Source organism: Bufo bufo, chromosome 7 (genome assembly GCF_905171765.1).
Source record: "Bufo bufo chromosome 7, aBufBuf1.1, whole genome shotgun sequence".
NCBI lineage: Eukaryota > Metazoa > Chordata > Amphibia > Anura > Bufonidae > Bufo > Bufo bufo.
In genome coordinates this window covers 184,647,327-184,661,274 of record NC_053395.1, presented here as the reverse complement: position 1 = coordinate 184,661,274, position 13,948 = coordinate 184,647,327, and the positions used below count along the sequence as shown (strand labels likewise).

Sequence of the window (13,948 nt, the reverse complement as noted above, 5' to 3'; positions counted from 1 at the left end):
ACAGGTATATACATTTTTTTAATAAAAAAAGACGTAAATATTTCCTGCCAATGTGTGTCAACATACGCCAGTCTTACCAATAGTTAACGTCAGTTAATTATATATATACAATATTTTTGTATTCACTGATTAATCAACACTAATGGGGTATCTAGTCACCCAACTGAGTATTTGAAAAATGTTATTATTTTTTCTTTATGTATTTTAATTATAATTTACTTATTTATCTATGGATGTATACAGTGAGATACTTACAGCTGTCTTCTCTTATACATATGTTCTTATAATTATTCATGTACTCGCCCACACAATGGAGGTTTTTTTTTGTTTTTGTTTTGTTTTTCTTCGCCTATTTTATCAATATTTATTCATCCATGCAAATATTTAATTATATATTAAATTCCATATATGATTCTTAAACGTACATATATATGTAGATATTTATCTATACCATATTCCATATACAATTTTTAAACGTACATATATATCCATTTTTTATTGTACTCTTTCTATTATCTATGTTCCTTGTAGACTTGATAAAGGGGCCGTCTAGACCCCGAAACGCGTTGTCTCATAATACATTTTGATGTATCCTGTACCGGGTTGTGGTAATTGCGCCTTATGATCGTCTATCAGCTAGATCACTTCTTAGTGACAAGCTGAGATACGTTTTCCTATATATATACCGGAGTGGCGACCTGGCCTTTGCCCCAAGGGGTCTCCTGACGCATCTGGCAGCACCGACCTGCGACTTTTATACCTTACAGCCCACCTGCAATACGTTTGCACTCAACTCCGGTGCAACCAAAACAGGTGAGTCTATCGTATCCACCAGCTCTTTGAAGGAAGCTGTTGTACCTCGATTTACTTACCCTATTAGCGCCTCTCTCACCCTTTGGCCGTTACTTCATCAATATCAGATGAGCAGGGATACAGCTCCCAGCATCCCTGCCGATCAGGTATTTGAAGAGGAGATGGTGCTCACATGGAGACGGGCAGTGTACTGAAGAGGAAATAGTTCTGACATACAGTGCAGCCTCCTCATCAAACAGCTGATTGGAGGGGGTGCCGGGTGTTGGACCCCCCAACATTAAGATATTAATGGTCTATCCTGAAGATAGGACGCCAATATAAAACCCCTGCACAAACCTTACATACATACAGTCCAATTTCAAAGCCAACTTACTTGCCATTACATTTCTGGAATGCCAGGAAATCAGATTTCATGGGCAGGGTTAAACTGGCCCACCAGAGGATCCTCTGGTGGGCCAGTCCGACCCTACTCATTCACTTCACTACATTTCAGAAATGTAATGACAAGTCAACTGGCATCAAAATTGACCTTACGCATGTATTTGGGAAAATGAAGTTGTAACCCCACTGGGAGCAGGGCCTGCAATTATAATGGGGGCATGGTGATACATTATGTGTTAGCACTGTACATACATATATAATAGGAAAATAATAATATTTTCTATGATTTCTAAGTACGGTAAGCTAAATATCATACCATCAGAAGTCCTTGAATCTTCTGCCCTATGTCCTCAGCAATAATGTAGTATTTGCCCACTGGCCATAGGGGTAGACTGAAATTGCCCTGCCCATTTTTATTGGCAATTAAATAATTTTCCCTCAGTTTATTCATTAAATTCTGCATCATTTCTACGTTCTGCTTAGCCCTTATGATCCGGCAGTCCAAATTATACACAAGTTCTCTGGCCTCTTCTATGTAATCATCCAAATTTGAAGAAGACCATGTTAGAAGGGTAAGTGCTGGCTCTAGCTTCTCATAAATCTGCTTGAGCTCATCATGTACAAGTTCCCTTTCCACAGGTAAGATTGTCTGTTGAATTCTATTGAACCAGTAGGAAATGAGGTCCAGGTTTCCGGTGTACTGTTAAAAAAGCCAAAAGTTAAAGGCAATGTATCGTTAGAAAATTATAATAAAACCCAAAACTTTTCTGAGAGTTTTTACTGGTGACCTATCCTCTGACTAGGTCACCAGTAACTGATCGGTGGAGGTTCGACATCCAGGACCCTCGCCAATTAGCTGTTGCTCGCAGTAGTGCCGCGGCCTTCTTGCAGCTTACCAAGCACAGTGCCATACATTGTACACTGGCTGTGCTTGGCATCACAGCTCAGCCACACAAGATAGGTTATCAGTCAAAAAACTCTCAGAAAACCCCTTTAAAGACTAAGTAAAAATAAGTCATAACTTTTAATCTTTTAGTCAACAAGCCCATATAGGGCTTGTATTTCGCAGGGCGAGTTGTACTTTTTTTTTCTAACTAAATCAATTAGTGGTTTACATAGTGCATTGAGAAACAGTAAAAAAATATTTATAGGGTGAAATGGAGAAAAAAAACACTATTCCAGCTTTGTTTTTATGATGTGATAAAAATGACATATTAACATGTTTTATGGGTCAGTATCACTATGGCGGTATAATTTTTGATATGTTTTACTATTTAAAAAAACATACCCTTGTATTGCCATGTTACACCTGTAACTTTTGTATCTTTCTGATGGATGGCAAATTTTTACAGTGGAGACGTGCACATGTGACTTTTAGATATTTTTTTCCTTTTTTTAAATGAGAAATGTGGAATGTGTTTTTATTTTTATTAAATAGTTTTTAAAACTTTACAGTAATGTAAGAAAAATATCATGGTGTAAACTTCCAAAGGAGTAACTGGCAGCATTGTTTAGAGAAACATGTGCTGCTATCAGTGTCGGACTGGGGTACCTAGGGCCCACCAGAGAAATTTATTTTGGGGGCCCGCCGAATGGATACATTCAAATATAATAAATAAATAAACAAGTTTTTTATATGAACATAGGCTGGTTGAGGTGCTGTACACTGAATATATGTATGTAGTGCAGTAAATGTGTTATGTGCAGGGGGTGAGAGACTAGGGGCCCACCGGGGGATTTCCCTGTAGCCCTGTGGGCCAGTCCGAGCCTGGCAGCTATTAGGCATGTGAATTTCTTTGAAATAATAATTTAATTATCCACATTGCTCTTCCAATTAAGTGTAATATAACCTATTCAATATTGTGATAAATATATACATATGTTTGATATATATATATATATATATTTATACACACACACATATATTTATATGCTCACAAATTGCAGTCGAAACTTGGAGGGTTCTGAAAATGGTTCTTGCAGTATTCTGGGAAAGAAGATAGATTTGCTACACCGTTATAACATACCTCTCAAAATTTTAATCCCAAATTGTGGTCATTTTAAGCTCCACCCCTTCTGCTAATACACACAAGCCCTACCTCTTTGTGTCCTGCGAAAAACAGAAGTGTTGGGAGGTATGTTATCAAGGTACCTTTTGGAGTTCCTTCCTTTTCGAGTGCAAATCTTTGACCATCTCTGGGATGTTTGATACTTTCAACTGGAGATATTTCACTTCTCGGAGGACAGCTGCTAGCTAAACATGAAAAAAAAAGGGGTTGTGCCACCATTAAATGTTGAAGGGAGTCTGTCACCTAATTTTCACCAATATAACTAGAGCACTGCCCCACAGAAGATGGAAAACAGCTCCCAAGTGCACAGCTGAAAGTGAAAGTAAAAACAGCTTTCACTCCTGACTCGATTTCTAATGGCTATATCTTCTGATATAGTGGATATAATGGAATGATTCTGGTATCGTTTGAAAGGTTCATATTTCTAGTGGCTACCAATCCCAAGATATGAGCAACTAAACAGCCCTCCCCTCTTCAGTCTGGTTTGCTTTGGGCACTTGCAGCAGCAGAGCTGGGCACTTGGGAGCTGTTTTCCAGCAGAATAACAGCGCTTTTCTTGGACATGGAATACAGACACAAAGTGCACAAAGGTACGCTTGGAATGTGTCTGCAATATTCTATGGGGCAGTGCTCTTAGTTATATTGGTGAAAAACAGGTGACAGACTTTAAATATTCAGCAATCTATTTTCTGTTACAAAAATGCTTCTTTGTGAGATGTTCTCATTACTTCATAATGGCGCCCCCTGGTGTTTAATATGTATAATAATGTGAACATCCACCAACTAAGCTGTTACTGTTAGAGGCTGTAACAATTAGGCCTCATGCACACGGCCGTTGTGTGTTTTGCGGTCCGGAAACCGCAGATCCGCAAAACACGGATGGCGTCCGTGTGCGTTCCTCAATTTGCGGAACGGCACGGACAGCCATTAATATAACTGCCTATTCTTGCCCACAAAACGCGGGCAAGAATAGGACAGGTTATATATTTTTTTGCGGACCACAGAACGGAGCAACGGATGCGGACAGCACACGGAGTGCTGTCCGCATCTTTTGCGGCCCAATTGAAGTGAATACAGACCAAAACAACGGCCGTGTGCATGAGGCCTTACAGGGAGAGAGCTGCAGCAGAAAGCACACACAACCTGAGAAAGGACACACCTCCTCAGCTGTCAGTCTGAAGAAAATCTAGCAGAGAAAGTGAAAAAATGAATGGGAAGGACTCTGGATCCCTGTTAGTACATGGCTGGTTCTATCTTTGATAGAAAGATATATTCATGTACTATATGTGTAATTTTCACTAATCGCAGGATACCCCTTTAAGGCCCCTTTCACACGGGCGAGATTTCCGCGCGGGTGCAATGCGTGAGGTGAACGCATTGCACCCGCACTGAATCCGGACCCATTCATTTCTATGGGGCTGTTCACATGAGCGGTGATTTTCACACATCACTTGTGCGTTGCGTGAAAATCGCAGCAAGCTCTATTTTGTGCGTTTTTCACGCAACGCAGGCCCCATAGAAGTGAATGGGACTGGGTGAAAATCGCAAGCATCCTTAAGCAAGTGCGGATGCGGTGTGATTTTCACTCACGGTTGCTAGGAGACAATCGGGATGGGGACCCGATCATTATTATTTTCCCTTATAACATGGTTATAAGGGAAAATAATAGCATTCTTAATACAGAATACATGGTACAATAGGGCTGGAGGGGTTAAAAAAATAATAATAGAATTTAACTCACCTTAATCCCCTTGATCGCGCAGCCCGGCTTCTCTTCTGTGTACATGACTGCCCCCTGCTGCCTGGCAGCACCCGATCTCTTACAGGGGGCTATGATACGCACAATTAACCCCTCAGGTGTCGGATCTGAGTTTTCACGAAGTGAAAACTCAGCTCTGAAAAAGCTTTTATGCAGACGGATCTGCGGATCCGTCTGTGTGAAAAGAGCCTACGGCCACGGACCGCGGATGCCAATCTTGTGTGCATCCGTGTTTTTTCACTGACCCATTGACTTGAATGGGTCCGTGAACCGTTGTTTTTTTTTGCGGACCCATTGACTTTCAATGGGTCCGTGGAAAAATCTGAAAATGCACCGTTTTGCAGCCGCATCCGTGATCCGTGTTTCCTGTCCGTCAAAAAAATAGGACCTGTCCTATTTTTTTGACGGACAGGAAACACGGATCACGGATGCGGCTGCAAAACGGTGCATTTTCAGATTTTTCCACGGACCTATTGAAAGTCAATGGGTCCGCAAAAAAAAAACGGAAAACAGAACAACGGCCGCGGATGCACACAACGGTCGTGTGCATGAGGCCTAATGAGAAAGCCAGACAAACTTGTGTGGTAGATTGCAGGCAAGTGGAGAGAAACAGTCAAAGCAGCAGTAACATCCACAGCAGAGAGAAGCAGCTCACCTGCACTTGCTAGCCCCCACATCCTTGAGCTTAGGTATTTCCCAACCTGTGCTCTCAAAGAAGGGTTTTTGTGACCATTATGTGCCTCGCATGTGATCAGTAAAGCCATTGTTCTAGTTAAATCTGATTACATCCTTCTGCCATACTTGAGTGGAGAACCATGTACACTACTCAAAGGCTACAAAATCCATAGTAAAGGATGTATTTTATCACCCAAATGAAAATATCAAACCCAACCAATATGTGACCAATTATTCCTATAAAGAATGGCAAGTTTTATACTAGCTGAAATTACACTCAAGTATAACATGAAAATGTCAAGTAAGGACAATACCATTGGGTTGAAATTAGTTTCATACAGTCCATATTCGCCACACGTTAGTATGGGTTGACCCAAATGTGATTCACAGATGTCACACAGATTTTCGGACCAGTTGTTGAATGTCTGCTGATCATGAGCATCTAAAAGCTCCATGAATCTATCATATTTTTCAAAAATTCTTGTTGCTTCATCATTTTGCAAAGACCTGTATAGTGCATGTAAAATTCATTATTATATTTTGTAGAGCTGGGTATAGTGCACACAGAAACACATTATTACATTCTGTACAGCCCTGTATAGTGTATATAGAAATACATTATTACATTCTGTAGAGACCTGTATAGTGTATATAGAAATACATTATTACATTCTGTAGAGACCTGTATAGTGTATATAGAAACACATTATTACATTCTGTACAGCCCTGTATAGTGTATAAAGAAATACATGATTTCATTCTGTACAGCCCTGTATAGTGTATATAGAAACACATTATATTTTGCAGAGTCCTCTATAGTGCACATATAGGCACATTGTAGAGTCCTGTACAGTTCTATATTGCCATTATATGAGAAAAACCCATTCTTTTCAGAAATATAAAATTATTTGGTACTGCTATATAGAAATAAACTAGGATGTCACTGCAAAGGGTAATAAATACAGTGATGTTATAGCACACGGTAATAAATACAGTGATGTTATAGCACACGGTAATAAATACAGTGATGTTATAGCACACGGTAATAAATACAGTGATGTTATAGTACAGAGTGATAACTCTGCACAGGGATAATGATCAAAGTGAAGTAAAAACACAGAAATAATAGTCATAGTGAGATGGATCTAAACATATGCATAATAAACACTGTGAAGTCATAGGAAAGGCTTGTGCACACAGTGATGTCATAAAATTCTAAATATAGACAGGCACACTTAATTTGGAGTAACCCAGAGATGTCTAATTTATACCATTCATATATACATTTATTGATCAATACAAATATAAATTAAAAAGGGTTAAAATATTAAAGTGTAAAAACAATTCAATATCCAGCATTAGAATATACTGAAAAATACAAAAGTCCCTCTATCTGCTGTGCATGTGGTGAACTGTGGCTGAAGGGAATAACTGTGGTCTGCACCGACAATTAGGTGGGACTCCACTTGGAACTTCATCCTAAGTAGAATATAAATATTGATTTCTATACCCTGGGGTGTTGGTCATGTGTTATAACGTGGTAGACAGCCATGTGCTATAGCATAGCCAACTGGAGCCCTACCCCATATTGCATATTTAGGCTAGTGATGTTTATTTACTTTTTATTTTGTATGTGATTAGTCTGTGTTATCTTATATTTAATCACACTTAGTACATATATTTATTCACTTAGCCTGTGTAAGCTTATTCATTCTCAAATCTTTTGAATTCACATTACAGTGGTGTAACACCTACAGAATGCTAAAGCACCACAATAATAAAAGAATAATGCTCACAGTAATGTCACAGTCATAAACATTTGTAATTTCCTTGTGTGGTACAGTAGCCTAGGTGTAGAACGCAACCTCCACACACACTATAGTTATGCCGTTGAAAAGTTATGCCAATAAAAACAGGTTCTTTGAAGACAGAGAAAGACTCATGAGGATCTGTTCATGCCCGGGCATCAGTTCCTTCTATGCTTATTAAAATAAAAAGCCTGACACACTGGCAAAGGTGGACCCTTATCCTTTCCAACCAGCCCTCCATTATCATCAATCGCCACAGTCCATGCTGTACACTAAAATAATGTTTTACTTACTTTCACCTCAAAAGAGTTTCCATTGAAACAATAGGATACATTTAGATGTCAATGCCCCGCCAACCTTTTGTAGCACAGGAGGAAAAGAACCGACATTGATAAAATGTGTGGATGTGAGTGATCCCTAGCAAGACTATAACTATATAAAGAACACTGCTGTAGTAACTGAAGTAGGAACCATCTTTGCACCTTTGACCTCATGCACCTTATATACTAACTGCTAAAATAAAACATTGTTTTACTATATAGTGCACAAGAGCAGCTGCCAATTTGGGAATACAATTGGAGAGAAGAGCAAAACTGTCTTGAATCTCAAGGCTCACTGGAAGTGTGGTAAATATGTATTCAAATAAAGGGAAATATTGCCAGTAACATATTTAAAATATAAAAGTAGGGGTGGAGCCTGCAGCGCTGTGAGATGGCCGCATAGTTTCATCAGCTCCGGTGTATGCCACAAAAAAGTTATCTTCTCAGGCTTGCACCAAGGCCAGAATGGTTAAAACAGCTAAAGATAAGCTCAAGGACCTGGTACCTACTTTGAAGCAACAAAGAATTCAACTGAAGATGGAGAAATACCACAAGAAGAAGCAAGCATCCCTGGCTGGAAAAGGAAAGATGGCGCCAGATAACCCTGCTCCCCGCTATGGCGCAGTAGACTCCGGAGATGAAAGATCCAGCTCCCACTCCGAGGCCAACTCTGAGGTTCGCTCTACCTCCATCACTAGAGACTATTAGAGAAAATCTCTTCTACAAGCCGTATCTCTGGTAATAAAGGAACTAGCAGATATCAAAGCTGAGATTAAACAAATTGGGTCTAGAGTGGCTGACCTGGAGTAATCCCAGACCACCATTGTCCGACATGGGGAATTGGTACAAGACACTCTTCTGGCTTACCAAACACACATTAACAACCCACCTTTACAAGCTAAAGACCATGAGAATCGTAGTAGGTGCAACAATGTGCACCTGATGATAGCAACACGGGTGACACTAGGGAGGATCGTCCCCATTGTTGCCTGCTATTGGCTGCGCCCCACGTCGCTGGTTGTTTTGAATTGGTAATAGAACCAGAATGTCATCCACAGCTTTTTAGGGAAAATGACACACTTTTGATTTAGGTCGAATCAATTCATGTCCAAATATAAATGAATGGTCGATTCGGTCGTGAGTCGAATTCACAGAAAATTACCCTAGAGTAGGGATACTACAGATTCCATATTGCCAACATTGTATTGCAAGCACTATTGGACTTGCCCACGTGATATAGGTACCACAGTTTTGAACATTGGATATTCACTGAGGGATACTGTGGTTATTGTATTGAATCAATTATCTAAGTAGACCAGTCCATACCATCAGGACATAATCACCCACTGCTATTCAGTGGCATAACTACCGGGGAAGCAGGGGAAGCAGCTGCTTCGGGGCCCGGCGCCCCGGCAGCATGTGTGACAGTTTATTTTAAAGTTAGTTAAATATCGATTCTTGTCTTAATGTTCAGGGCCCCTTCACAGCAGCAGCTGACCAGGCCCCCTCTCTAATGTGATCTAATCTTACTGTCTCCTAAAGTCTCCTGATGTGTCTGGGATTCGAACCCACAACCTCCAATGGATCAGTGTATCAGAGGCAAAGCATTTACTCTCACAGCCATAAAGGCTGCATTGCAACTGATTGAAAAAATATGAGACTTCTACTGTTATAGCTGGCTAAGTGTACATCTATACACATGACAGCTGCCCCAACACACCCAGCACTGCTATATCTCTATATGACAGCTGTCCCAGCACACTCAGCTCTGCTATATCTCTATATATATGCAGCTGTCATGTGTATAGATGTACACTTAGCCAGCTATAACAGTAGAAGTCTCATATTTTTTCAGTCAGCAGCAAGGCAGCTGTTATGGCCTTGTGGTTAAGTGCTTTGCCTCTGATACAGAAGGTTGTGGGTTCGAATCCCAGCACAAACTTTTCTGAGATACAAGCACTGACTCCATATATGGACATACAGGGCGGGACACAGGAAGAGGCTGTATCGCATCGCTGACATGGAGGTAAGTAGAAGTGTTTATTATTTTTTTTTAATACCCGACTGTTACTGCCATGGGGGGAGCGGGAGGCACTTGATACTGGCACATGGGGGGAGGGGGGTTGGCACCTGATACTGGCACCTGGGAGGGGGGGAGGCACCTGATACTGGCACATGGGGGGGAGAGGGGTTAGCACCTGATACTGGCACCTGAGGGGGGGGGTTGGCACCTGATACTGGCACATGGGGGGGAGAGGCACCTGATACTGGCACATGGGGGGGGGAGGGGTTGGCACCTGATACTGGCACATGGGGGGGAGGGAGAGAGGCACTTGATACTGGCACTTTTTTGTGGGGGGGGGGGAGATGGCACTATGATACTGGGACATAGGGGGGAGAGGCACTTGATACTGGCATGTGGGGGGTTGGCACTATGATACTGGCACATGGGGGGGAGAGAGGCACTTGATACTGGCACTTTTTTGGGGGGGAGATGGCACTATGATACTGGGACATGGGGGGAAGAGAGAGGCACTTGACACTGGCACATGGGGGGTTTGGCACTATGATACTGGCACATGGGGGGTGGGAAGGAGAGAGGCACTTGATACTGGCACATTGGGGGGGGAGATGGCACTATGATACTGGTACATGGGGGAGGAGAGAGGCACTTGATACTGGCATGTGGGGGGGGGGTTTGGCACTTGATAATGGCACATGGGTGGGTTTGGCACTATGATACTGGCACATGGGGGGAGAGGCACTTGATACTGCCACTTTTTTGGGGCGGGAGATGGCACTATGATACTGGTAAATGGGGCGGGAAGAGAGAGGCACTTGATACTGGTACATGGGGGGGGTTTGGCACTATGATACTGGCACATGGGGGGTTGGAAGGAGAGAGGCACTTGATACTGGCACATTGGGGGGGGGAGATGGCACTATGATACTGGGACATGTGGGGGGGAGGAGACAGGCACTTGATACTGGCACATGATGGGGGGGCATCTATGGGGACACTTACTGGCACATTATTGGGGGGCATTATGGGGGACACTAGGCCGGCAGCCTATCAGAGGCCGGACACTGAGGGGCATCTACTGGGGCACTATATATGGGGCATTTTATACTGGTACATTTATGGGGGGCACTAGCAGGAAGGGGGGAGAGGAGCACTATGGGGGGATTTACTGGGGGCACTATATAAGGGTATTTTATACTGGGACATTATGGGGGCACTATGGGGGCACTATGGGGACATTAGCTCAACTGGGGGCATTACAAGGGGGTATTTTTGCACTGTCACATTATAAGGAGAATTATTACTACTGGGGGGGCATTATAGTGGGCTTTATTACTCCCCCATGGTATGACCCCCTAGTAGCAGCACCAGCCTCTCCCTGCTCTGCTATCCCTCTGCCCCTTCTCCAAATCCTTATTATGAAATCTTTCTCATTAGGATAAAGCACAACATCAGCTCCGCCGAGCCCCCGGCCAAGTGTTGAAGTGGTGTCCGAGATCCCCAAGGGTCAAGTAACTGTAAGTTTTCATATGAAATATGTTTATGTTATACACATATAGCATCCACTGTGCCACACAATATACGGTATACCGCTACACTGTGCCAAAGGAGTGGGGTTTACACAGGAGGAGGGAGGTGCGAAGCGCGCTGGAGGGGCCCTTACAAATATTTGCTGTGGGGCCCAGTCACTTCTAGTTACGCCCCTGCTGCTATTGTATTTTTACTGTTACGATATCATTCCAATAGCTTCACATTTGCAGTTACTGTCACTAATTTTCAGATACAGTCCCTGCAAATTTGGGCTGTCCAGGAAAGAAAATGGGTGGGGGCTTTTGTAAACTCCACCCATAAATGGATAACCCGTTGTGGTTTAGAGATGTTCCCAGAAGAGGGTCCTGAATTTACCAACTGCAAAGTTGAAAAGTATTTTGCAGTTGTTCTTAACCACTTCCCATCTGGGCCCTTTGCCCCCTTCCTGACCAGGCCAAATTTTGCAAAACTGACATATCTCACTTTATGTGGTAATAACTTTAGAACGCCTTTACTTATCCAAGTCATTCAGAGATTGTTTTCTCGTGACACATTGTACTTCATGATAGTCATAAATTTGAGTCAAAATATTTCACCTTTATTTATGAAAAAATCCCAAATTTACCCAAAAATTTGAAAAATTCGCAATTTTCTAAATTTCAATTTCTCTGCTTTTAAAACAGAAAGTGATACCTCATAAAATATTTATTATTTAACATTCCCCATATGTCTACTTTATGTTGGCATCATTTTGGAAATGTCATTTTATTTTTTTAGGACGTTAGAAGGCTTAGAAGTTTAGAAGCAATTCTTCAAATTTTTAAGAAAATTGCCAAAAACCCACTTTATAAGGACCAGTTCAGGTCTGAAGTCACTTTGTGGGGCCTACATAGTGGATACCCCCATAAATGACCCCATTGTAGAAACTACACCCCTCAAGGTATTCAAAACCGATTTTACAAACTTTGTTAACCCTTTAGGCGTTCCACAAGAATTAAAGGAAAATGGAGATCAAATTTTTAAATTTCACTTTTTTGGCAGATTTTCCATTTTAATCAATTTTTTTCTCTAACACATTGATGGTTAACAGCCAAACAAAACTCAATATTTATTACCCAGATTCTGCGGTTTACATAAACACCCCACATGTGGTCATAAACTGCTGTATGGGCACACGGCAGGGCGCAGAAGGAAAGGAACTCCACATGGTTTTTAGATGCCATGTCCCATTTGAAGCCCCCTGATGCACCATTACAGTAGAAACTCCCAAGAAGTGACCCCATTTTGGAAACTAGGGGATAAGGTGCCAGTTTTATTAGTACTATTTTTGGGTACATATGATTTTTTGATCATTGATTATAACACTTTATGGGGCAAGGTGACCAAAAAATTGGTTGTTTTAGCACAGTTTCTATTTATTTATTTTTACAGCGTTCACCTGAGGGGTTCAGTCAAGTGACATTTTTATAGAGCAGATTGTTACGGACGTGGCGATACCTAATATGTATACTTTTTCTCATTTATTAAAGTTTTACACAATAATAGCATTTTTGAAACCAAAAAATTATGTTTTAATGTGTCCATGTTCTGAGAGCTATAGTTTTTTTATTTTTTGAGAGATTTTCTTATGTAGGGGCTCATTTTTTTGCGGGATGAGGTGACGGTTTTATTGGTACCATTTTGTGGGACATACGCGTTTTTGATCACTTGGTGTTGCACCTTTTGTGATGCAAGGTGACAAAAATTGCTTGTTTTGACACAGTTTTTTTTTTTTTTTTTTACGGTGTTCACCCGAGGGGTTAGGTCATGTGATATTTTTATAGAGCTGGTTTTTACGGACGCGGCAATACCTAATATGTATACTTTTTTTTATTTGTTTCACTTTAAAAATGATGTTTTAGTGTCTCCATGTTCTAAGAGCTATAGTTTTTTTATTTTTTGAGAGATTTTCTTATGATGGGGCTCATTTTTTGCGGGATGAGGTGACGGTTTTATTGGTACCATTTTGTGGGACATACGCGTTTTTGATCACTTGGTGTTGCACCTTTTGTGATGCAAGGTGACAAAAATTGCTTGTTTTGACACAGTTTTTTTTATTTATTTTTTACGGTGTTCACCCGAGGGGTTAGGTCATGTGATATTTTTAGAGAGCTGGTTTTTACGGACACGGCAATACTAAATATGTCTATTTTATTTTATTTTTTCTATTTTTAATTTTTTTTTTTTATTCCTTACTTGGGATTTTTTTTTTTTTTACATGTGAAACTTTTTTTTATTTTATTTTTTCAACCCTTTATTTTATTTTTATTTTATTTTACACTTTTCGTCCCCCATAAGGTCATACAAGACCTCTGGGGGACATTTACTTCACTTTTTATTTTTTTTTACACTGTTGATTTCTCCTGTAACTGGGGCTGACATAGTAGCCCCAGTTACAGGACAAATGCACCCCTATAGAGGCTGTACAGCAGCAATCCAGCGCTGTACAGCCTCACAGCAGGGCTGATCGAGGTCTCTGAGAGACCTCACACAGCTCCTGCACACTCCGGTCACGGCGGTCACATGACCGC

General features: G+C 41.2%; 1 protein-coding gene across 1 annotated transcript in view; it reads right to left on the bottom strand.

Annotated features, from left to right (window-relative positions):
- LOC121008813 (dynein heavy chain 11, axonemal-like) overlaps positions 1 to 13,948 on the bottom strand; it is a 489,011-nt gene that overhangs the window by 422,833 nt on the left and 52,230 nt on the right. Inside the window, exons 12-14 of the mRNA XM_040441508.1 lie at positions 6,012 to 6,204; positions 3,347 to 3,448; positions 1,511 to 1,894 (exon numbers count right to left, since the gene is read on the bottom strand). Coding sequence (XP_040297442.1) covers positions 1,511 to 1,894; positions 3,347 to 3,448; positions 6,012 to 6,204 — 679 coding nt within the window. The remainder of the gene's footprint in view (positions 1 to 1,510; positions 1,895 to 3,346; positions 3,449 to 6,011; positions 6,205 to 13,948) is intronic.